The following is a 25,902-nucleotide window of genomic DNA, read 5'->3' as shown; positions in this document are numbered from 1 at the left end:
GATTCTAATGGCACGAACATACCTGTCATATAAATTTTTGTGTATGTGTGTGCATGACTCCCATGCAAAGCGAAGAGATAGTTGATTGATGTCATTAAAATTTATGGTACGCTTCCGGAATATTTTTGTTTTCTCTATACCGAAGCAGTGAGAAAAATGAGGTTATAGAAATGAAAATTGTAAACCAGTTGAAATGTTTGTTTATTTATTTCATTTGATACAACTACGCATCAGATGCTACAAATAATACTTAGGAGTATTACATAAGTTTAGTGATAATAGTTAGCCTATATAGTTACAGTGCTCGGCACAGGCCTCCTCCGACAATGAAAGGTGTAGCTTCCACACGAGCCTTACAACGGGCATCATAATGCTGGGTCTTTACTTTGGTTTCTTGTAACAAATAAAAACATTTAATATACACAAAAAATTTAAAATTTATTAAAATAAGGCTTTCCGTTGACATGAAATACTGCCACGAGTAATAGCACAAAAAGGCATCCTTCCAGGGAGAATGACATAACCATACAATACAAAGCTAAAATTGTGGACTGAGCACAGATAGGTCTTTCGAGACCTATAAGACCTATAAACGCTAACTAACCACTTCTACTGTATTTATTGTTCTGTGATTGTTAAGTAGTAATTGAATGAATGAATATTCCATCACTACCATTCCACCGGGACTCAACTGCCATTGCAACTAGATTTCAACAGAATAGCAAATATTATCATAATTGCAATGTAATCTCAATGGAATTAAAATTACCAATGGTTTCAAAGAAATTAGCAGAATAGGGCCCCTAGTACATTCCTGACCTCTTCAGAATACATTTTTCTCACTAAGATGTGTGGGAAAATTGAAGTAATAAAATCCTTATGGATAAACATTATGTTTAAGTTTGAAACACAAACAACTGACAGTCGGCTGTGCACCAAAGCCTACTTTCCTTTTGGATACAATAGGAAAATAAAAGAAGATTATTTGAATGGCAAAATAAATGTGGTTTTGAAATGCGTGGAAGTCATAATTTTCATTCCTCTATGAAAGCGCACATTGAAGTTTACGCAGCAATAATCGTGTGAGTGCGATAGTAACATTAAAGCGAATTTTTTTTTTTTATTTACTATTATTTACTATATATTTTTTACTATATTTACACAGTATTTTGATGAAAAATCTAAACTATTTATAACAGCTAGATACATAAAAAAAGCAAGAAAGTTTATAAATAAAATAATTCCTCGAGGGCCGTACCCTGGGGCATCGTGCCCAGAAGGGTACCAACATTTCCCCTTTGAATTGCTAAACATATTATTGGCGGAAATAGCTGACAGCCTTGTGGTCACCAGAGGCTTCTACGAGACGATCCGACAGCTGACATTTTGATGGCACTGAATTTAGAAAAATTCGTGTTCGATCTTTGTATTATTAATTATAACAACTAGAGACAAAACTTTAAAAATAAATGTTAGTAAAACATCATGGTAATCAATAAAATCAATTTTACAATTATTATATAAAATCAATTAAATGTATTAAATGATATATAGAGGTAGTATGCCCTCAGGCACTGCACGTTTACGTGATCATAGGAATAATGATGTCTGGGTCTGAATAGTACACATTTTATGTACATCTTCATGTACACGGGTCCTTAGGAGGATCTTCTTCTTCTTATCGTATCACTGGCTTACGGTACAATGCTTCAGGATAATAAAGCCACAAAAATAATACGAACTGCCAGAAACAAATTATTATTATTTATATATATTTTTGTTTGTCGACTCATTAAATCTCTCTTCTGAAATTATCATTTAGCAGATGTGATCTTATTACATACACCAAGGATGCGTTTTATTATATAGTTTCGTCAATTAAATAATCTTCTTCTTAGTGTGCCGCTTCTCTATGAAGGTTGGCCAATATCGTGCAGTTACATAATTTTACATATCTGAAATTACAAATAACTCTCCTAGTTAAGCAGAAAAAAATTATATACTAATTTCATTCGTACGGGAAAGTTAGATGTTCTATTTTCACCATTGACTTACAATTATATGGACGTCGGGTCCTCGCTAAAAAGTGTCCGAACTTATAGGGCGTTAAAATCGTATACAGAGCGTCATTCACGCTTTAGTCTTCGTTTGTTCGACTGACAGCGAAGCAAGCAAAATTAGACAGTACTGCGATGACATTACAATTTAAATTCAACGTTTTAGCTTTTTCATATTCCTTTACATGTCACTACGTTTAAATAGGTTGACTTGGGACATTTTTTTCGTGGTTTGTGTATTAGACCCGTCGTCCATTTATTTGTAAGTCAATGATTTTCACGTAATAAACTAAAAGTAACAAAAGTAGTTGTGCTATAAAATTTTGCAGTATAATATTCAAGTAATACATATAAATTCATAATATCTCCCTCTGAAATAAAAACGTCAAAATATCAAAACAAAACAAAACAAAACATTTTTCTTCAAAGTACACTACGGCTATAAAATACTTGTTAGTTATATGCTGTCACCAAGCAATTACTAATACGAGCATTACTGCGTTCCACTTTTGAAAGGTAAGGGTGCTTACGGAATAATCACCTGGGCACACTTAACGATTATATCCTGTCTAAGTAAGAAAATACATATAGTTAACTAATAATTAACAATAGCCTTCTTTCCAATGACATGACGTAGAACATAAGTAATAGTCCTCTTGCATATTTTAACAGAACTTCCTTGAAGAAAAGTGGTAGGATTCATACAAATGCGCTTCTTAAGTATGTCTGTTGGTCAAACCAGTGACCAAGTAACCAGTCTCGACGAGTTATATTGCTCAGAGAGAGCAAGAAAAGTGTTTAAAGGAACTACTATAACTGAGTTTTATTTACAGCTGTAATTTGCTTACATAAATGTGGAGAATTGCTGTTCAAATACCTATTTATGAAATTACTTCCTCAAACTAACTTGACGTTAACTGCCTTCGTGGCCGAACGGTTACCATGCTGGTCTGCCACGCAGAGGTCCCGGGTTCGATTCCTTTTTTTTAAATATCAAATGACGGGACGAACAAGTCGTGTGCCTGATGGTAAGCTACACGCCTTTCCATAACAGTATCACTGCCACTCAGAGCTTTAAATTGCAAAGGTTGAGGGGCACTGCCACTGCGCCCGACACCCTGAGACATAAGCTGATAAGTGCCATTTGCCTGTAATTTCGCCAGTACCCTTACCCTTCAAAACCGGAACACAGTAATGCTGACATTAAACAGATAAGGTAGCAGTACTACCCTGGACGAACTCTTTCACAAGGAGCTCTACTGGTACTAAATTCCCAGGGCCGAGAGAAATATGTGTACGGCCTACATTTATTTCTAGAATAGAATACTGTCTAATTTTGCTTGCTTCGCTGTCAGTCGAACAAACGAAGACTAAAGCGTGAATGACGCTCTGTATACCATTTTAACGCCCTATAAGTTCGGACACTTTTTAGCGCGGACCCGACGTCCATATAATTGTAAGTCAATGAATAGAATAGACATTTATTGCAACGCCACAACACATAGATTCAAACAATAGATTAATCATACTTAGACAAACAAAACAACGTAAAATAAAGCAAAACAGACGAAAAGTAATAAACAAAATATAAACAAAGACTACAAATTTGTACTGTCATTTGTGCAGCTATGGCGTACGCAAAAGAACATCATTCAACTTATGCCACAGCCATAACTGGACTGTGGCGCTGGTTTTCAATGAGCCCTAAGTCGAAATGAATGATATACGTGTGTGTCGCAAAATAAAATAGAATAAAATAAACTATGTAAATACTTGTGCATGTGTTCATTGTGTGTCACAGCTGTGTGTTATATAGATCAAAATATTGCAATACTACATATAAATATTGTAAAAATAGAAATATACTTACTGAGTGCGTTTATAGTGTTTTATTTGTCTCGTGAGTTTGGGTATAATTTGTGCTTGTCTATGTGTGTATCCATAGCACCCGCGACACAGGGTTTACCTAGTGTGGGGCTATGAGTGTGTGATTTATTTATTGCGTGAACTTTTGAAACAAAACAAAGATTGCCGACACACTTTTATTATGATCACGATAAAAATACCCTCCAAAACACATTACATACATTGATATCAAAATCGCCCTTGTGCCCGCTCATACCTGTCAATGTCAAACACTCAAAGCGCCTTCCACCACTGGAGCTAGCCGCCATTAATTTTTTTTAATTGATCGATTTAAACATTCCCTGTTGATGATCAGTGGTCTCTACCAATAAATCTGACCATTGATTATTAACGTGCAGTTACGAGTGTCATCAATAGTCATCATCCATTAATCGTCATTCATCATTTCGTTGGAAATAACTTACTTGCCACATTTTGTTCCCAATGTCTTGTGCTTGAATACATGAAGCAATAATTTAAGACGCTGTTAATGGTGTACCGCTGGAAGTATGTGAAATACAAATAAAAACGCAATGGAACGAGCTGACATTTCTTTAAAAAGTAGCGAAAAGAAATTTTTTTCAGTTGAATTCAATTCGACATTCAGATGATTTGATAGTCTCAGCACAGAGTACTAAAAATATCGACTTCAAAAGTTCGTGGAATTACATCTATTTGCGGAGTTTTATTGAAATCGGTTACCGGAAAGTGCTCGAAACCGGATTCATCCCCTAGTTTGCCACACTTGGAGGTGAAATATTTACTTCAAATTTAAATGGAACCAATACTGAGGTACCCTCTTTCCAACAAAAAAAGAATCATCAATATCGATTTAACAAAAAAAAATACAGGTGAATTGCGTACTTCATAAATTCTCGTAGTTTTAATCAGAGTACCGATAACTCTGAGGGCAATACCCAGAATATCCTAACCAGAATCAACTTAAAAATTTCATAAATTGGCTTAAATCGGAAATCGAATCTGGAACCTCCTCATCAAGCGCCCGTAGTAATCGCTATGCCACCGAAGAGCATAAGCATTCCTCGCAATCTGAAACCGACCGACAACGTAAGGGTATATAGGGCTAGTATATTATATGGACTGAAGTACCTGACCGCTTCTGATATTTGACAATATATACGATATCTCTATTGGCTTACCTGAGTGCACGATAGAACGAGAAATGAGAACAAGATAGAATTTATCGAGTTCTTAGGTTGGGAAACTACACATAGGAAATAAAACTATTTTTTTGAGCAGCTTTTCGAAAACCAACGTTTCAGACCATTTACAGGTCCCGTAGCCACCGTGACTATGGGACCTGTAAAGACAGTTTTGTTTCTGAGAATTTCCGAGCCATATTTTATATAATAAATATGGTAGATACGAATGGAGTCATGGTTTTTCATAAAATTTCGAAATTAGCTAGCTTTTGAGCCAGAATCTGAAACACCTTGACCATAAACATTTATTCCTGGACCTACCCCAAAAATTAGCATCTAAAGTAAGGCCAGACCATTTCCGTAATAAAAAAATATATATTTCTCCAACCTTAAAACACTTGTTTTATTATGTATGAAATGTCAACATTTTTCAAATTACGAACACTTATTTATGGCTTATTGTTTAATTGTTTATGTTGACTTCCTATGTCAGTTTTCACATAGCTAAAAGATGAAAAATGTTGTAAGACGCATTGTTGAACAGTTATCTTTATTACTGACATGGTTTTCATGAAATAAGAATAGAATTTATCTATAGGTTTAAATTGATTGAGAACAAATCAACTGAAGATGTTTTAATAAAGGGTTCGAGAAGAGAGTCCTGTTAAAGACATAGAGAACAGAAGGGAAAATATTTGGACATCGATTACGTAGCGACGAAATTAGAGAGTTTTAATTGAGGAGAAGATAGAAGAAAAAGAGGGAGACCAAGATAAACGTCAAAAAGTGTGCAGGTATAAAAAGGTCAAGGAGCTGTAAAGTATAACTAACTTAACTGCCTCCGTGGCCGAATGGTTACCATGCCGGACTGCCACGCAGAGGTCCCGGATTGGATTCCCGGGCCGGAAGAAATATTTGTATGATCTACATTTACTTGAAGCGGGTGCCATGGACCACACAATAACGTAATTTGTGGTTAATATATGTATATTCGCCAAAAGTTAAAGAGACTGCAAAAAAGTTATATCAAAATGGCTACAGTCGAAATCGTATGAGGAAACCGACGATCTATTAGAACACTTGCTTTAAGAACACTAGTTTCCTAATCTATGGCAACAGGATAAAACATACACCACCACACACATACGTTTTAAGATTCAAATTAAATTTAAAATTTAAAATTAGAAGTTAAGAAGTTTGAAAATTGTTAAAAAAAAAATGTTGTTTGTTTTGACGATGTTTGGAAATGTAAAAATTAAACACTAAATTAAGTATAAGTTAAAAATGTTAAGTATGCATTTATAGCTATGGAAGAGCGGAGCCTCCAGACACAGCCTTGATTAGCTTAATAGGAGGTACCACTTTTTTTAGTGATATAAACATTTTTATTTTATGTGTTAATGTGTGGTCCATGGGACTCGCGACACATGGTTTCCCTAGTGCGGGGCTATGTTGAGTGTGTTCGTCATTATTATTATTAAGCAAAAAAAGCTATAAAAAGGTCAAGGAGCTGTAAATTATATATGTACATGTGTTGTCGTTACCAAAATATACGAGCGGTTTGATAGATACGTGACTTTAAGGTTAAAAAAAAACTTTTTTTGGAATATATTTTGGTTTCTTAATTAAAAACTTCTTACTGAGTAACTAACGTAACTTTTCTAAAGTTAGCGCAAAAATTAAAAAAATAGCAATAACAATGTAAGATGACATATGGGTGACATAGATATATTTTTGAAGACGGAGAAAACGGAATTTCGTATATTCCGTCTCTCGTCTGCAATCAGAATATTAAAACTTGTTGATACGAACTATTGCCGCTTTCCCATATTACCACATGAGGCACCATTTGACTTTTTCAAACAGATTTTTTAGTACCTAAGTAATAGGTACGACACTTTTAACCAACTTCAAAATAAAAAAGAGGATGTTCTCAATTCAACTGTATCCTTTTTTTTGTATGTATGATACGCGATAACTCACATCGGCATTTGAGAAACGATTTTGATAATTCTTTTTTTGTTGGAAAGAGAGTACCTCAGTATTCTCTATATATATAGGCTATATAGGATATATTTATAGGATATATATATCCTATAAATATATCCTATATATATATATCTATAGGATATATTCCACCTCTAAGGGTGGCAAACTAGGGGATGAATCCGGTTTAGCGCATTTTCCGGTAACCGATGTCAATAAAACTTGGCATATAGATGTTGTGATGAAATGAATTCCACAACCCTTTGAGGTCCGTTTCTTTTTTACAAAAAAAATTACACAATACTTTTCTACGAGTAAATAAAATAATAATGAAACACGACCAATATTTAATGCATATTTGTTTTGTTATCTGAGTATATTTCGTTAACAATTTATGACAACAAACTGGAATGAAAGCCACACAAACGCTACAAAACAAAAACCAAAGAGATAGAATAGAAGTGGCCAAGTACCGTTTAAATTTTAACCAATCATTTTTTTATAAAGGTTTATGGCCCGCTTACAACACCTTTGAAGAAATGGACAGGCGTATCGCTTTTATAGGCGCACGACTTGTTCGTCCTTGTTCGTGTTGTTCGTTACTTGGTATAATAATAAAAAAGCACTGACACTGCATCCATCACCCTTCGACACAAAGTTGACAAGCCCTATGTGCCTGTAGTTTCCTCAACACCGCATCGCAGTAATGTTTAAATTACTGCCTGGCGGCATAAGTAGATACAGTAGCAGTACTGCCCTGGACGAACTGTTTCATGTTGAGTTCTAGAACTACTAACTTGTACCTTAATCTCTCTCATTATGTCAGTAATCCGAGAGGTTTAATTTTTCATATGAATAACAATTTTTACAAAGTGCCTGAGTCAGCTCAGGCAGAAGAAGTAGAGGATCTCGACGACCCCATGAAATCAAAGACAATTTGTTGTTTTCTGTTAAATAATAGCAATTGGTAGCTAAATTACAGAAGTAGTGTGGGGTAATCGTTAATAGAAGCATTTCCTTTTTAACCGACTTCAAAGAAAGAAGGTTCTCATTTTTTAACATGTATGTTACGTGATTGTAAACCGATTTTGGTGATTCTTTTTTTGTTAGAAAAAGGGTACCTCAGTATTGGTCTCATTTAAATTTGAAGGAAATTTTCCGCCTGTAAGTAATGGTGGCGAACTACGGATGGATCCGGTTTCGCGCACTTTCACATAATAAAGCCGGTAAGCAAACTTTAGGGGCCCGTTTATTTTTTATAAAAAGTTATAATTACGGAAAAACAATTTAAAAGTGAACGGTCTTTTTGACCTTTATTAATTTGTACAAAAAACCCGTTAAGTAGGTAGTAGGGATGACATTCATGTGATGTTAGTTGATTGGTTCAAAATAGAAACCCCGGCATTAATGCGATGTGCCCTTAACGACCGTTTTGTGACTGCTTCGCGTAGTTAGGTCACTAATTGCGTTCACAACAAATATTTATAATTTACACGTTCATGAACTATGTAATTACTCACCATATAATTTATCATTATGATGTCACGTAGGTACGACGTAAATCTTTTTCACCCCATTGCGCAAAAGTATCCTCGGTAAGTGCTAAACCTCTCGAAATGGATATCTTCGCAATCTCATTGCCTCGCTTCAGGAAGTCAATATTGGAATTTTTGGCACGTAACAGAATGTTATTTGTAATGTGTATTACATTTATTTTATAATGTAATTTGTTACAGTAAATTAATAATAATTGTCATAGCTTTCATACTCATATCATGGCATGTTCACCGATAATTGATTAAGCATTTTAACTGTAATACCCTGGCGAATGTATTTAAGTGTTGGTGAATATAAATAAATAAATAAACAAACGATTCAAACATATTTCCATTTCCAACAGATAACCTTGAAAATTTAAATTCCCTTTCTACTAAAAGCTTACATTTACATGCGTTTACACTTCTTCAAAGCAATAACAACGGTATAGCACATTTAGACTCTAATATCTCTGTGGAAACGACGTACAAACGAATCAACTCCGTGGTCTGTTTACTACAGTTTAGTTTATTGTAAACATACCAACTATGTCAGCTCTATGTACTGTGCCAACCCAAAGGTCACGTTATAACATTTCCTAAGAGCGGTTACACACGGCGTCTTGTAGCAGCACGACGGAAACGCAATACAAATGCGATTCACGTTTAAAATTAATTAACTAATTTGTTTATTTAATGCATTTATTAATTTCACTTTTCAAATCACATTTAACAAAACAAAATAATGTGCATAAACATATACAGATTTTTCGTACATAAATAATTATACAATAAGCGATACAGTCGAGCGTTTGCATCGAAACAATCACGCGTTTGTATCAATGCTGTAACCACTCATTAACTAGGTTTTCAATTCAACTGTATTTTTTTGTGTGTGTATGTTACGAGATTACTCCGTCATTTGTGAATTGATTTCAATGATTCTTTTTTTGTTGGAAAGGGAGGAAGGTCGGCAGTGTTCCCATTTAAACTGAAGAAAATATTCCACCTCTAAATGCAGCAAATTATCAGACGGATCCAATTTATTGAATTTCACTCATAGCCCATTAACCGACTTCAATGAAACCTGACACGTTGTAATTCCAATGAAAATAAACTTAGTAACAAAAATAATTTTACTTAATGACTTACGTATTTCTGCCGTCAAGCAGTAATGTGAGCATTACTGCGTTTCGGTGTTGAAGGGTAGTGCTGGAGAAACTACAGGCACGTAGATCTTATAAATTTTATGTCAAAGGGCGATGCGTACAGTGTTAGTGTTCTTGAGATTTTTGTAATTTTAAGCTCTGAGTTGCTCTCATTGAGTATATAACCAGATATAAGGACGAAATGTCATTTTAGTTGTTTAAAAGCTATTTTGCTACATCTTTACGGTGACGACTGCGCTCCGATTGGCCAGACCGAATTCGAAACATTTGACGGGTGTCGTCAATTGTTTCACTTCAAACCGACTGGTTTAACTTGAGTTTTAGTATAATGAACAAAAATTGAAAAATTACATATTTAATATTTAATTAACGACGAAATGTGATTCCGTTTGTTTTGTAATTAGATTTTTGCTGTTTTTCTCACAGCACCGAATGGAACAGTCCCTCATTGTTAGATATATTATCCTTATTACAATAAATACAGAATATTTTTGGAATATACGGAGACGTACACACAAGTCAGTGGTTGGCGCTGTACTATTTCAGCTTTCTAACTTATAATTTCATCACAAACGAGTTGATATTTAAAAGTGATGTAAGGCCCATTTGCCTGATGAGTTGCCAGGGATGGAAGGCCCTTATTTCGTCTCTATTTCTGGTTATATACTCGATGGTTGCACTACAACTGATACAAGTGTCTACTTGTATCAGTTGTATGCAACAACGGGTCTGCGTCGCTTACCACTGAGCGAATCACTTGTTCATCCCGTCACTTGATATTATAAAAAAGATTTGCTACTAGCCACATGCAACCTCAATATTTTGTGGGTGTATCTCATTAATTGTGTGGTATATGGTAGTAAATGTTCTAATTGCTTGTGAAATTACAGACACATAGAACTTGGCAACTTATGTCACAGGGTGACGGGTGGCTCTGAAAGGCACTGCAACTGTTATAGACAGGAGTGTCGCTAACCACCAGGCGCACGACTTGTTCGTCCCATCACTTGGTATCATTAAAACAAAATCCTTTGCGCTATGGCATGGGGTTAAAGTAGACCTTAACAAATTACAGCGCTATTTTTCTGCCAGATAGGTAGGGGACTTTAGGGAATACTGTACAGTGGGACACTTGAAAGCTAAAAAATACTACAAAAATGTTAATCCGAAATGATGTTCGAATACATTCTATTCTCCTAAGCTTTCATCTGGCTTAAATTTATGGTCACGTTCCCAATTCTTTCGCGTCTTTTTTTTGTTTTATTTCTCGACAACGACGACAGTAAAATACTGTCTACGAAATACCAATCTGTGCTTTATCTTTGTACAAAGAAAATATTTTTTTCCGCTTTTTGTATTCTTATTGGAATCTAATTTGAAATAAAATCGAATGGAATCTTATAGACATTGTTTTCTAAATTATAATGTTTTCTTATATTTTTTCTTTTTTTTCCAAACTAATCTGAGACAGAGACAAACTGGACTCTTATACAAATTGTCTGCTTTCATTGGGCATTTATTAAAATAAGACAATCTCGTTACATTGGTCAATCAACATTTTTACTAACACTCGGTTCTCTTAAAATTTTTGAAATTGGCTAGCATCTTTGTAATTCAAACCTGTAAAATGATTGTTAGTTTTATATATATGAAATATATAAAAATAACACTCATTATATTAATCAGTATATTTATATGAAAAAAAAAAAATATTTTTATTATTATTACGCCAGAAACAATACTCCAAATAATACACATAGTAAAATTATCAACACCTTATGCTAAATATTTATTTTATTAAATAGCACGATGTTTTTACTACCATTAGCTCAACTGGTAAAAGCGGTAACCACGGTAAAGCAACAAAGGCGGGTTCGAGTACAACCAGATCAAAAGAATTCTCCTTCTTGTTTATTTGATCTGTTTGTTAATAATGAACTTATGCAAAGTTCACGTGACGCAGTAGATACAGGGTCCCCTATCCCCGTGATATTGTAAGTGCTTGTAAAAACAAAGAAATATTATTAAAAACAAGAAAAGTTACGCTCATTCGTGCCAAATCCGACGATATGTACGTGATGTAAAAAGACTTTTATATTCAAATATTTGTTACAAAATAAGTAAGTATAAAATAAGTAAGTAAGTATTTTCCTTTTATGTAAATACTGTATCCTGATAAAACATTTCAGCTCTATGCTAGACAGCCTGTGTGATCTGCGTGTACGCAATGTCACTATATCCGGTATCTAGACCGGTTGAACCAGCATCACAGAGGTTAATAATTTCAACCCTTTTATAACAATCTCGGCTCAACCGATTGCTCTGTGTAAGCTGGTGTGTTGGTCCCAGGCTTGATTCTCGGTAGAACCAATATGAGAAATGAACTTTTGTAAATTAGTGTTCTGGGGCCCCGTAGTGAAATCCGATGCTATGGTACTCATAGTACACTTTAATTGCCTGGTCACAAACTATGAAATTCCCAGTTCTAAAACTAAAAGTGAAAAGTAGGAAATGTTATCGAAGGTCATGACTTGGGGTATAGTTCTTAGAATGATGCCAATGATTTCCCTTTAGATGTAGCGAAATTTCCCTCTTGTAGCGAAAGCTGGTGAATATTCATAAAACTTGGTGTTCTATACATTAAACATTTGGTTTTAAGTAATAGTAGCTATAGAGCTTCTTGTGAAAGAGTTCGTCCAGGGAAGTACTGTCACCGTACCTATTTCTGCCGCCAAGCAGTAATGTCAACATTACTGTGTTCCGATTTTGAAGGATAAGGGAGCTGATGAAATTACAGGCACATGGGACTTGTCAACTTATGACTCAGGGTGACGGGCGCATTGGCAGTGCCTCTCAGATCTTTGCGATTTTAATCTCTGAGTGGCACTGCAACTGTTATGGACAGGCTATATGTTACTATCAGGACTTGTTCATCTCGTTACTTAATATTATGAAAAAAAATTAAAAAGTATTTTTGCTATTACTCAATGATCTTAATTTTCAATTTTAACGACTTTTATTCTCTACGAAGTTTACTATTTGTGTATACATAACTTGACCATTATTGTTGTCCCTCAGAGCGGGACGCCCGTATATTTATTATTGTTTTAAAAACAAAAAAAAACAAGTATCAAATAGTTACAAAATGTTGAGTGATTAGAAAAATTTAAGAAAGGAACTAAAGACGTTGACAATGACCAAAAATTGAGAAAAAAGAGCTAATCTTGTGTAGTCTCGTGGTTGGTTTTACGCTTTCGCGCCATTTAAAAAAAGAAATATTACGTGTGTCCTGTTTTGTCAAAGCGGGACATTGTTAAGTATTTTGGGGACAGCGGGACACGAAGCTTAAAAGCGGGACATATGGTCACGTTATGTATACATAATATTTATTTACGTAATTGTACATATAGACATATTTTAATCTGCCTGTAGAGAAGGTCAAAGTGCTTATGGTATAATACAAAATCAGATAGGTTCCTTCCAGGATATGACTCTTAGAAACAAATTAATAGTACCATAACCTGGTGTCGATAATGACATCCCTTACAGTTCTAAAATTTGATCGAGGTAATTTCCATTCGACGGAAAATTTAACACCGCGATGCGGAATTTACGTACACTGGGTCAATGCCATCTAGTGGATTTTTAGGGAACTATAAAATGAGCTAAGTTGCTCAGAAAAGTCTATTTTTTATAATAACAAGTGACGGGACGAACAAGTCGTACGCCTGGTGGTAAGCGACACGCCTATCCATAACAGTTGCAGAGCCATTCAGAGCTTTAAGTTGACAAGTCCCATGTGCCTGTGATTTCACCAGCACCCTTATCCTTCAAAACTGGAACGCAGAAATGCTCACATTTCTACTTGGCGCTAGATGCCATGCCCTATTTAAACGATCTTGCGCAAATTAAAAATCTCGCAAAGCTGCTCTCTTGCCACGTTGTTTATTATTTTATTAACAAAAAAATATATAATAATTCCATACATGTAAAGAACTTCAAAACAGTGCACACATAAAAAATCTGAAATAAATTTATTACACATAATCTCAGTACAGAGTACTAAAAAACCGACCCCAAAAGTACGTGGCATTACATCTATTTGCCAAGTTTTATTGCAATATCGCCTAGTTCGCCACTATGCAGAACTTGACACAGGAGATAATAAAAAACGGTTCTCACTACTGAAAGTATATTGAGAGAAAAACGCCTTGAATTGGCGAATAGCAAAACCAACCATTAAAATAATTGCTCCTTAAGTAAAATTTAGGCGTTATTTATAAAAATGAATGTTCATGCGTCATCAGCCACCCTTAAAGGTGGATGATTTTCTTCAAAATGAAATGGGATCACTGTGGAGGTACCCTCTTTCCAACAAAAAAAGAATCATGAAAATCGGTTCACAAATAGCGGAGTTATCGCGTAACATACATACAAAAAAACATACAGTCAAATTGAGAACCTCCTCCTTTTTTAAAGTCGGTTAAAAAAAGACAATAAAACATACAGCTGCGTAAAACGAATTAGGTATAGTTTTTATCTTTTAAACACGCTTTGCGTGATTCTTTTGTTTTTCGTCGCAACGTAACTCGAGTGATGGGAATTACTATTCCAATGTACTCGAAATGTTTTTTAGAAAGTGTTTTTTTTAAAGGCGAAGTAATGCGATCTGCCAATGTTTGCCAACATTGGCAGATCATTGGTCATAACAGATTGACATTAGGCACAACCTGTAATGACAGCTGTATTTGTAACCACAATTTAATAGGGCCATGTATAAACACTTCAAATGAGAGTGAATAGACGAGAGTTAAGGAGAACTATTTATCCACTGTTCCATCCATTTTATACGTATTATATTATAAAATGTGTATTTATCTAAGGTATTTATATAATTTAAAATAATTTAATGCTATTGATATTTTTTATTACATAATTTTTGTTTTGTTGTACAAGAAAACTCGTTATTGTAATTATTGTGTCCTGTACCACGTATACCAACTTATACATTACCCCTGAATGGGTATTTTGTGTTGACAATTAAGAAATCCCTGGGGCAAGCATTGTTTTTCGCATAGGCAATTTTATGTAATATGTTCTAGAGTTACATTTCGTAGGAATCTGGTGAGGTAGCACTGCAATTTTGTCTACAAAAAGGTTTTCCAGTAGTCTGCAACTAATGCATAGTTATACACAAAAGTGTCTTGTATAACTTTCAAATGACCGCCTGAATAAAATAATAATGTGCCAGACAATCACACCAACTGCCTCAAACTACGAAATTCAGTACTATGAGTACCAATTTGGAAAAGTTTATTTCCCAAATTGGTCCTACCAGGAATCGCACCCCGTTGGGCCACCGAGGTCGTTAAATCAAAAAATAAAAAACAAATAGTGTTTAGTCAATGTACCCAGATTGTACTGTCAACAGCCTCCAACGGAACAAGATCCGTCAATGTGTATAGGTACATTCAATGCCGTCTATACATTCAAAATATTTATATTTATCATTGTTATAGTAATATCATAATGTGTGTAAAAAATTATGCAGTCGAAGTCACGGGCAACAGCTAATTCAATTATAATATCATTTAGTATTCACATAAAATTACTTCATACACCATAGTTAACTATATTTACGGCTGTTTTCAAAATCTTTGGCACAAAAATTTACATTTACAACAGCTTTCACTTCGTATCTTATTAATATTTAATGGTTTCTAATTACAATTCCAGAACTTTTCTTTTCAACAAAAATTTAAAATTTTACTTTCTTTTGTTTCAGATGACATGACAACCTACGACGACGTAAAGTGTCAAAGTGTCAACGAAGACACTTGCACAACTTTCGATTTATTAAAATTCATATTTTAACAAGTAAAGAATGAAATTAACATGTGTGACCGGCCACGGTAACAACGCCCTTTGTTTTTAAAAAAAAACATATAAGTAGACAAAGGTATTGTTTTCGTGCAGTAATGATTTGACGATGGCGACGCTAAACCGAAATGAGTGCTCGGCACAGAGCCGAAATCGAATAGAAAATCGAATGAAATCGATATCCAAAATCGATTTGAGAAGAATAATCTTATTCATAGTGTTAATATCGAACATTCACATAGTTCAATCTAGTGAAATTAACGAAACAAAAATTGAAGACGATATACCTAGGCGAATGAAAATAGTTGAAGCCATAGCTGGTAGGTCGTTCTTTAGTGATGTGTATAAAAATGGAACATTTAGAACTGGTAACTCTTTATGGGATAACTTATTGAACAAGTGTACGGTGCATCCGTCAGTGAGCTGTGTACAGAATAATGTTTATTCATATTTGGATGAGAAGCTTGAGTACTCGGGTGATATAAACATTGGTGACGGTGTGTGCTTCAAGAAGAATAACGTTGATGTGAGGAAGTACAGCAACGAGGCGAATATCATCTACCTCACTGGAAGCTCGGACATGGATAGGTCGCTTGATGAAGAAAACGAGATTAACGACGATGAAGAATCAGGTAAGTCCGACATAAGCTATCTTACTCACGATTCGTATTAAGTTGTTATTCGGTATTACGAAATATTGGAATCAAAATACATAAATCAAGTTATATTTAGCACTATGCTTTCGTGTTTTGAAGCATTTAGCATGTAACCAAATGCATGCTCTGTACATGTTACCTTAAAAAATACTTCCTGATATCGTGTACATGGAATCTATTTACGTAATATTTCGCGTGATGTACAAGCGTCATGTGATTCAAGCGTTCGATTTTTGCTCGCTTAGGTTAGAAACCACTTAGCAATTTTAAAGCTGTACCATAAATAGGTCATTTTGTTCTTGCATTCCTTTTAAAACGATACATATATACACTTGAGAGCAATGAATCCGGGTCACTAAAAGAATCCGAAAAATCTCGGAAACTAAAAATGCTAGGTTAATGCAATAAATTGTATTTAATAGACAATTTAATACTCCTTAAATGAAGGTATTAAAACTTTTTAGTTATTGTAAAGTTATATCATAAAAAAATCAAATATGAAAAGGGAACACTTTCGAAGATGGAACTACGAAATTACAGCATTTGTTTTTGCTTTTGTTTGTAATCTGTCATTTATGTGGGTACATAAACCATGTTGATAGTGCTTAATATTCATTATTTAAGTTGAAATCATGTCGCTTACACTTGAAGAATGCACCAGAATACTTACATTGGTGGAAACTGGCCGGAGTCAGCGCGATACAGCCAGGACTGTCGGTGTGTCGCTGTCAACAGTACAAAGAGTTCTCAGACGTTACGAAGAAACTGGTTCTAACCTACGCAGACCAGGAACGGGCAGAACTAGGTGTACCACAGCACGAGAAGACCGATACTTGGTGAACACCATGCTTCGAAATCGCTTTCTCACAGGAGCTGAACTCACAAATCAGTTTCGACGCCTCGGAGGAAGTAACCCAAGTGCATGGACAGTAAGACGTCGGCTTGCTGAATCTAACTTAAAACCCCTTAGACCTGCAAACGGCCCTAAACTGGAGCGGGGGCATCGTATTTCAAGACTAAGATATGCCCAGAACCACGTAAATTGGAGTATTGAAGATTGGTCGAAAGTTATGTTCTCCGACGAATCAAAATGTATGCTCTACAAGCACGATGGAAGACACAGAGTGTATAGAAGACCAGGGGAAAGATTCAAGCAAGCATGCATCGAAGAAAAAGTAGCCTACGGTGGTGGGTCTGTACTTGTGTGGGCCGGAATTTCTTCTGAAAGTCGCACAGAGCTGGTGATCATAGAAAACGGCTCTTTAACTAGCGAAAGATATGTAGATGAAGTCCTCAATGAATACGTTGGTCCATTTATGGTCAATTTTGGTGAGGATGCTATATTTATGCATGACAATGCCCGACCTCATACAGGTAGGATTGTAAATGACTACCTTCAAGAGATGAACATTACTTGTATGGAGTGGCCAGCGCGCAGCCCGGATATCAACCCGATCGAGCATGCTTGGGACGAGCTAGGGAGATGCGTAAAACGACGAAACCCTCCCCCAATCACGCTTCGTGAGCTCAAAATTGCTCTCACAGAGGAATGGGAGAATATTCCCCAAAATCGTATAAGGAACTTGGTGTACAGCATGCCAAACCGCCTAAACGCAGTAATGGAAGCACGAGGAGGCAATACGAAGTATTAAAATTCAAGAAAATCGTAATAAAGTTCAAAAATTTCATGTTTCCTATTTTTGTTTTAAGGAGAGATCAGCAGTTTTTTTTCTTTATGTAATTTTGTGTAAATAAAATGTATGGTGACTCATATTTTTTTTACTTTCATTTAAGGAGTATTAAATTGTCTATTAAATACAACTTATTGCATTAACCTAGCATTCTTACTTTCCGAGATTTTTTGGATTCTTTAAGTGACCCGGATTCATTGCTCTCGAGTGTATAATCGAAATAAAACTAAAAGGCCTAAGAGTCTCGAGGTCTTACAGCTTTACCATGTTTTTTAATAAATAAAATGTTAAAACACTTAAATATGCCATAAAGTGTAAAAAGTATAAATAATTTTTAAGTATATTGACTGTCGCAATGTGTTACTACTAATGTGTTAGTTCTAATTATTATTAATAATAAAGATCGAACACATTAGAAAAAAATATTTGATCCGGCTGGATACGAACCAGCACTCTCAGGCAATCGGTGTCAGATACTCTGCCAAGTAAACCACGGAACGAACCAGCAGATCTTACGAATTTTTCTATGTGCTTCTTGCCGATTTTTGTTTTTCGTTTTTAACAACTTTTTTGCCGTAGCACCATCTGTGAGATATTTATTTCTTCCCTCAGCGAGTAATAAATCATTTCTATCAATTCAGCGAATTCATCGCTTACTTTTTCTTATTGTTTTTCACTTTTCTAACTAATTAAAGTAATAATTTGTACTAAACTGTTGTCTGGAAAAAAATCATCAAAGTGGTTCGACATTCCTCCTATTTCAAACGGTATTATTATCTAGTAGCGGTAGAGGACCTTGTGAAAGAATTCGTCTAGGAGAATTCGTCGTAATGAGATCATTACTTAACTACGTTCCAGTTTTGATGGTGCTGGTGGAATTGTAGGCACATGGGACTTGTCAACTTTATATCTCCGAGTAACGGACGTAGTGTAGTGACCTTAAGATCTTTGCGATTTAAAGCTCTAAGCGGCAACTATTATTTATGGACAGGAATGTCACTTGCGGGACGGGAGTTGTTCGTCCCGTCACTTGCTTCATAAAAAACTCCACTTAACTACTTAACATGATAACATTGATATCGTTAGATCAATTCGTATGAAAATGTAACAGCCAAACCATATAATAACCTGCAAACACGAAAGACAGGCCAGTGCCCTTGGTATTCTGTCTTTCTGCTAATTGCTGCAGTTAAAACCACTATTTCTATTCGAAATTTCACAGATTATTAGCAGAAACAGTGGGTCAAATAAGACATTGTCGAAAGTTTGAATTAGAAAAAACAGTAGTTTAAACGACAATACTGAGCCGGAAAGGCAGAATATCGATGCCACCAAGCTGTCTTTCGTCTTACGATCTTAACCTGCTATTTTAGAAACTAGGCACTTATCTATTCGTACATCCTTTAGTCAACAAAATCGAAGTGAAACGAAAGTGTATGAACTAGAAACGCATCCATATTCAACGAGAAATCTCCACGTTGTATAGACAAAGGACCATTTACCTCTTAACTTGGAGAACTGAATATATTTTACAACTGAGTTATGTTCTTGCAACACCTAGATTATTTTGTACGGTATTTCTATGCAATCATTCCATACAAGTCAAGACTTTCTTAGTTATTTATTAAATGATTAACCCATTCTTGGACAATAACGGCATTTACCGTAAAATTCAATAATTAGAATATGATCCTACGGAGTACCGTGCGAAGCCATGGTAGACGCCGAAGAAGGTTCACAACTTTGGGAAAAGTCCCCAACCGGCATTAGCCTAGCGTGGCGGACTATGGCCTAAATCCTTGTCTGAGAGAAAACTCGTGACTAACAGTGGCACGTGCGTTAATGATGATAATGCCCAAAAAAATTAAATCGTTGAATGAATGAATGGTATCGTTAGGGACTGGCATTGTAAGACCACACAGGAATCACGTTAGTATCTTCCTGAAACCTGCATGGTGTGGAATGATCTCTCTTTTGTAAGTACTTCCTTTGCGCTATGACGTGGGGTTCTTCAAAAAGCGCGTCAACACAGGAAGAAAGGCTGGCAATGCATAGATCGACAAGTGCTCTGATGTTCCAACTGTCTATAGGCGACGATGACCTCCTCCTATCAAGGGGCTTGTCGGCTCGTGTGCCTCCTACTTTACATAAAAAAGTGAAGTTGTGTGTATTATTTAATACATTATATTCTTTAAGTTTTATAATTGCTCACAATTATATTTTGTGCTTTAGGGGGATTAGTAGGTTTTTTGTCGTTTTTATGTCATAAGTAAGTAAATTTATTTATTGACACTTGAAATAACATGATGTATAATAACAGAGTGTTAGAGAACCATACCAATTATCAGGTCTCAAACTAGAGAATTCCCTGTACTTACCAGAGCAACGGAATTCACTATAGAGCACTTCTCAGAACACCCAGTCAAGAATCAATTTTTGAAAAATTCATTTCCAAATTGGTCCTACCGGGAAATGAAACCCGGAACCTCATCATCCAGCGCCCACAACACAAAGCTTTGGACCACCTAGGTCGTTATACTGCGTTTATTTATTATTATTTTCTTATTTATCTTTATTATCTCTTTTGAAACTGCGTGCTGTTGTTTTTGATCGACATGTACTACATATTCCAATTACTGTTTATCTTACCATAACGTATTAATCGATAAATTATATCGATACCTTTATATAATAGCACAGAATTGTAGAATACTGCGATTTTGAACTAAGCCATTTATAGCACCCATCTTCTTAGTTCAAACTTTCAAGCTCGTCGCTGTATGCTTGGTTTTTCTTTTTATAATAACAAGAGACGAACAAGTCGTGTGCCTGGTAGTAAGCTACACGCCTATCCATAACAGTTGCAGTGCCATTCAGAGCTTTAAATCGTAAAGATCTGAGAGACACTGATACGGCATCTGTCACCCAGAGGAGACATAAGTTGACAAATCCCATGTGCCCGCAAATTCACCAGCACCCTTATCCTTGAAAACCTTCCAAACCATTACTACGTTTAAGGGTAAGGGTGGGTGCTGATGAAATTACAGGAACATGGGACTTTTCACTTATGTCTCAAGGTGATGTGCGCAGTGGCAGTGTAATAGCTCAGTAGCTAGTAATAACTCAATTTGCCAGAGAAGAAAATATCATGATAAATTTCAAATTAAATTTCACACGTAAGTTCCGAGAAACTCAGATGTGCGAGCCCGGAATTTAATCCACGACCTCTGTTTGAGAGATGGCAGGTCAAACCATTAGGCTACCACGGTTGCCTTTGTGGCCCAACGATTACCAGGCTGATCTGTCACGTAGAGGTACCAGATTCGTTTCGCGAGTCGGGATAAATATTTGTAAGGCCTACATTTATTTTTCTCGTGAGTTTGGATATAATTTGTGGTTCTCTATCTGTGTATGCATGGCGCCCACGACACAGTCTCCCTAGTGCGAGGCTTTAAAAAAATCGCTAAAAAGTCGATTACGTTAGTTACAATAAGGAGAGTAGATAAGTTTACCTAACTTTTTTCCAACTTGTATCTGTTACGTGTGGTCCAAAATAAAAACACAAGTTGGTAACGTTTTTGTTAAAACCCACTTAAGTATTATAACTTCTAAAGCAAACAAGACTTATTGTTAGTTCAAGTATTAGTTGTCTCGACACCTGTCCAAATTCCGAAGCCGGTAGTTTGAAAAATACACGCTAGCTATTGAGCTGTTAAAACACTTCGTAACTATGGAAAGTCTTTTGTTTCATGGATTATTTGTATAACAGCGATTTTAGCGCGTGTAATTTTCTTGTATTTGTGTTAAAACTATGCATACGTGTAAAATGTTATTCTGGAAGTAATATTAGCTACCATCGCCTGTTCTCCAAGATACGTACTGTGGGTCCCACTTGAAGATTTTTTTTATGATACCATGTGACGAGACGAACAAGTCATGCACCTGGTGGTAAGCCTGGTCATAAAAGTTGCAGTGTCACTCAGAGTTTTAAATCACAAAGATATGATGGGTACTTCAAAACCTGAACACAGTAACGATCACATTACCGATTGGAGGCAAAAATAGATAAGATGGTAGTACTTCCGTGGACGAATTCTTTCAACAAGGAGCTCTACTGCTATTTAAATATGCAGTATGTCAAAATTATTTATAGACAATTGTACTTTAATTTCCTCCTCCGTCGGTCCCTCAGGATCGTGAGAATCGTGACTTTGAGGAAGTACACCGTCAGTCAATCTTTTCCACTGCACTCTGTCTATAGTTAGATGGAATAGTACTGCCAGACTTTCAGCCACCTGGTCACACCAAATTCGAATTTCGAATTTCGACCTCTAGATCCTACCCGTAACAATTACGTCAACTACATAGCGTTTAAATTTAGTTTTAAAAAGTGACTGATAAAAGTTGAATTGGCAGGTATAAAAGGTTACGCCGCAATTATTTGCAGCGTAACCTTTTATACCTGCCGTCTTTTTATATCTACAGTTATCTGTAGATTATAATTTTGAGGTTCAATCATGATATTCAGTTATTTTTGTGAAATTACACACTGAACAGCTGAATGTACGGCAGTCTGTCCCAACAAACCTATATTAATATATTACAAATATCGAACACTTATTACAAAAAATTCCTTCGATCCGGCCGGATTCGAACCGACCTCTTCTAGCAAACCGTGGCAGACGATCGTTGGCATAATAAAGCCACGGAACGAAAGCGGACCTCACGAATTTTTCTATGTGCTTGTTTGTCGGATCTTAGTATCAGGTTTTTAACGACTTTTTAGCCCTAGCGCCATCTATGAGAAATCTATGAAAGTTTTTGTCACTCAGTCAGGCACCTTTACAGCTACCAGCTCTGGCTAGAGATGTCGCTGTTCACTGTAATTAAATATTTCATTTAATGTCAGGATGTTTTACTATCATAACATTCAATTCTTTTTTTTGTGAAATTACTCCACTAGTTCTATATTAACTTGTCAAATAAGTGCTAAAACCCAGTTGTCAAAACTCATCAACGCCGCACCAATAATAAACGTGTCTTTTCTATGTAATCACGTGAGCACGCATCCGAATCAAGAGTGGTGCAAAAACTCCACTTAACATACGTTCATAATAAATATAATATTGATGCGTGCTGATAATGTATGACACAACTAGAGATAAGTTTGAAGCAATTAACGTTCTTACACTAACGTCACAGTAATAATTTAGGTTCTTTTTTGAGTAGTAATTTTTATATGAAAAATTGTGACAGATATAACATTAATACGAGAAATAAAAATAAAATTGCTGTTCTTAACAGTAGTCATCATAAAGTCACAAATTCATTTAAGGGGTATACGTCTCTATGACAAAATTTCGGTTGATATTCAAAATTAGCCATTAATCCAGGACTCAAAAATTTTATACTAAATGTTTTAAAGACAAAAATCCGTGGTTCCGTTTAGTTCTAATAGGTTGTCTTGATCTATGATATTTTAAATAAATATTGTACTTATATGATAAATTTGCAAAAATGTTTATTAATTAAGAGTAACCCCTATAACAGTCTCTTACTCATTCTTCTCAGTCTTACGAATAGAGTTTAATATGATGATTTTTAAGTGTAATTTACTTACATGAAATAAATATTATTTGAGTTTCACTCACGATTCTTCAACTTTAAAGATCGATGGCGAACACTATACTTGAACTTTTCAATTTAGTTCCACCCTCACCTTTCCTCCTTCGGTCGATTAGAAGGTCCGGAACACTTCATCCTTATGTCGTCTATATACCAGTGCGTTTATATGCTGGCTGGTGAAATTACAAGCACATGGGACTTGTCAACTTATGTCACAGGGTCACAGGCGCAGTGGCAATGCCCCTAAGATCTTTGTGATTTAAAGCTCTCAGTGGTAATGCAACTGATATAGACAGGTGTGTAGCTTACCACCAGGCACACGACTTGTTTGTCCCGTAATTTGATATTATTAAAAAAAAACGCGCCTACGAGCATGACCCAATCGATCACCGCTCGTCCGATTCGATAAAAGTGACAGTGAACCGAATGTAAACATTTCGAACTGTCACTTTCACGTCGCTTGCGTTAAAAAAGATTACCGTATACGCGTTTTTTAGAAAGCATAGCAAAGATTTTCTTTCATTCCGGGAATATTGAAATAGTTTTCGCCGTAACAGCGATGTTCTAATAAGAAAGAGTAAGATCTTTTGCACACTACGTTCAATTTGTATCAGGGGGTCTACTCTCGATTTCCGTCCAACATCCGTCTCCCCAGACGACACGAGTCCGACCCCCAGTTCCTAATCACGGGGATCACTTTACCTGTAGGTGTACAAGCGATATTCGTATTTAGGATTAGAATCGAACTTAGTGCTCAAGCGACATCCGAAGTAGGTCCGAGTTTTTTAGATTTGTGAGATCTCGGATTCGGAGCTAATATGAATGGAATGCAGTGCGTAAAAGCGCTTAATATTAAGTATTTTATACATTTATTATACCAACAGTATAATAAATGTATAAAAAATTTGACAAAAAATGGTAGGTAAATATTTAATAATTTTAATATGAGTTGATAATGCAATATTTATTGATTATAATGTTTTACTACCATTAGTTTCAAATATTTTTAAGCGACTTTAAAAAAGGAGAATGTTCTCACTTCGAATGCATTTTGTTTTTATTTTTTATGTGGATGTTACGCGATACTCTAACATTTGTGAACCGATTTCGATGATTCTTTTTTTGTTGGAAAGAGTGGCCCCAATCTAATTTGAAAGAAAATATTCCACCTCTAAGGTCAGCAGATTAGGGGATTAATCCGGTTTATTAGGTTTTACCTCGCTTTTCTTTAACCGATTTCAATAGAACTTGGCAAATAGATATTATAATTCCATAAACTTTTGAGGTCTTTTTTTATAAAAAATTTATAATTATTTCTGAAAATACTCCAATAGTTTCTCATTATTATTACAGTCATCATATACCAATGGTATATGTTAAGATGTGCAGCGATGTTTATGAATTTATTTTTAAAAGTATTATTGAAGAACAAATTCCCCTGAGAAGAATGAGTAAAAAATTGTATAGTTTTGCTCTTTATAAATAAACATTTGCATACATCATAGATCGAAACAACCTGTGAGAGGTATGCCGAAACTATAGAAATAATAATAACGCACACACTCAATCATCATTCACACTAGGGAAACCCTGTCTCGCGGGTGCCATGGACACACAGATAGACAACCACAAATTACACCTAAACTCACGGGAGAAATAAATGTAGGCCAAACAAATATTTCTCCCGGCCCGGGAATCGATCCTGGGACCTCGGCGTGGCAGTCCAGCTAATTTTCCATCCTTGGTGCTGGAGTATTTTTTTCAATTTTGAATATGACTATTACAGAGGTATGAGGATCCCCTTTGTAACAATAAAAAAATCATCGAAACGTTTTTGGTTCACTGTAGGTATAAACATCCTAAATGACAAATTTTCAATGTCAACAGAAATGTATTATACAGATTTTTTTTATATATTAACGCCACTAGTTTTGTTATGGTTATTATTCATACAAAGAACGAACACATAGAATCATCCATTATAAAGATCTATAACAAAAACACATAGGAGAATTTCGACAACACGATAACTTGACCTGTACGGTACGCTACAGCGTGATCATGGTTCAAGTCCCATCGGGTCGAAGAAATGTTTCTATGTGTTCGATCTTTGTATTAATAATAATACTCTGCGTATTACAAAATGTTAGGAGCAGTATTTTCCTTAGAGAAAAATATTTTAGAAATAACCTAGTGTAGTAAGGTGTTGTACTGGTGACAGAGGAATCCAAACTT

The 25,902-nt window shown here is 35.5% G+C and overlaps 1 protein-coding gene across 1 annotated transcript in view; it reads left to right on the top strand.

The window, feature by feature from the left end:
- Positions 1 to 25,902, top strand: part of LOC113232418 — a 95,792-nt gene that overhangs the window by 43,660 nt on the left and 26,230 nt on the right. Inside the window, exon 2 of the mRNA XM_026467130.1 lies at positions 15,601 to 16,327. Within this exon, the coding sequence (XP_026322915.1) occupies positions 15,805 to 16,327 (523 nt within the window). The 5' untranslated portion in view covers positions 15,601 to 15,804. The remainder of the gene's footprint in view (positions 1 to 15,600; positions 16,328 to 25,902) is intronic.

The sequence above is a fragment of the Hyposmocoma kahamanoa genome, unplaced genomic scaffold (genome assembly GCF_003589595.1).
Source record: "Hyposmocoma kahamanoa isolate Upper Pololo Valley unplaced genomic scaffold, ASM358959v1 76, whole genome shotgun sequence".
NCBI classification, from domain to species: domain Eukaryota; kingdom Metazoa; phylum Arthropoda; class Insecta; order Lepidoptera; family Cosmopterigidae; genus Hyposmocoma; species Hyposmocoma kahamanoa.
This window is presented reverse-complemented; position numbering and strand designations above follow the sequence as displayed.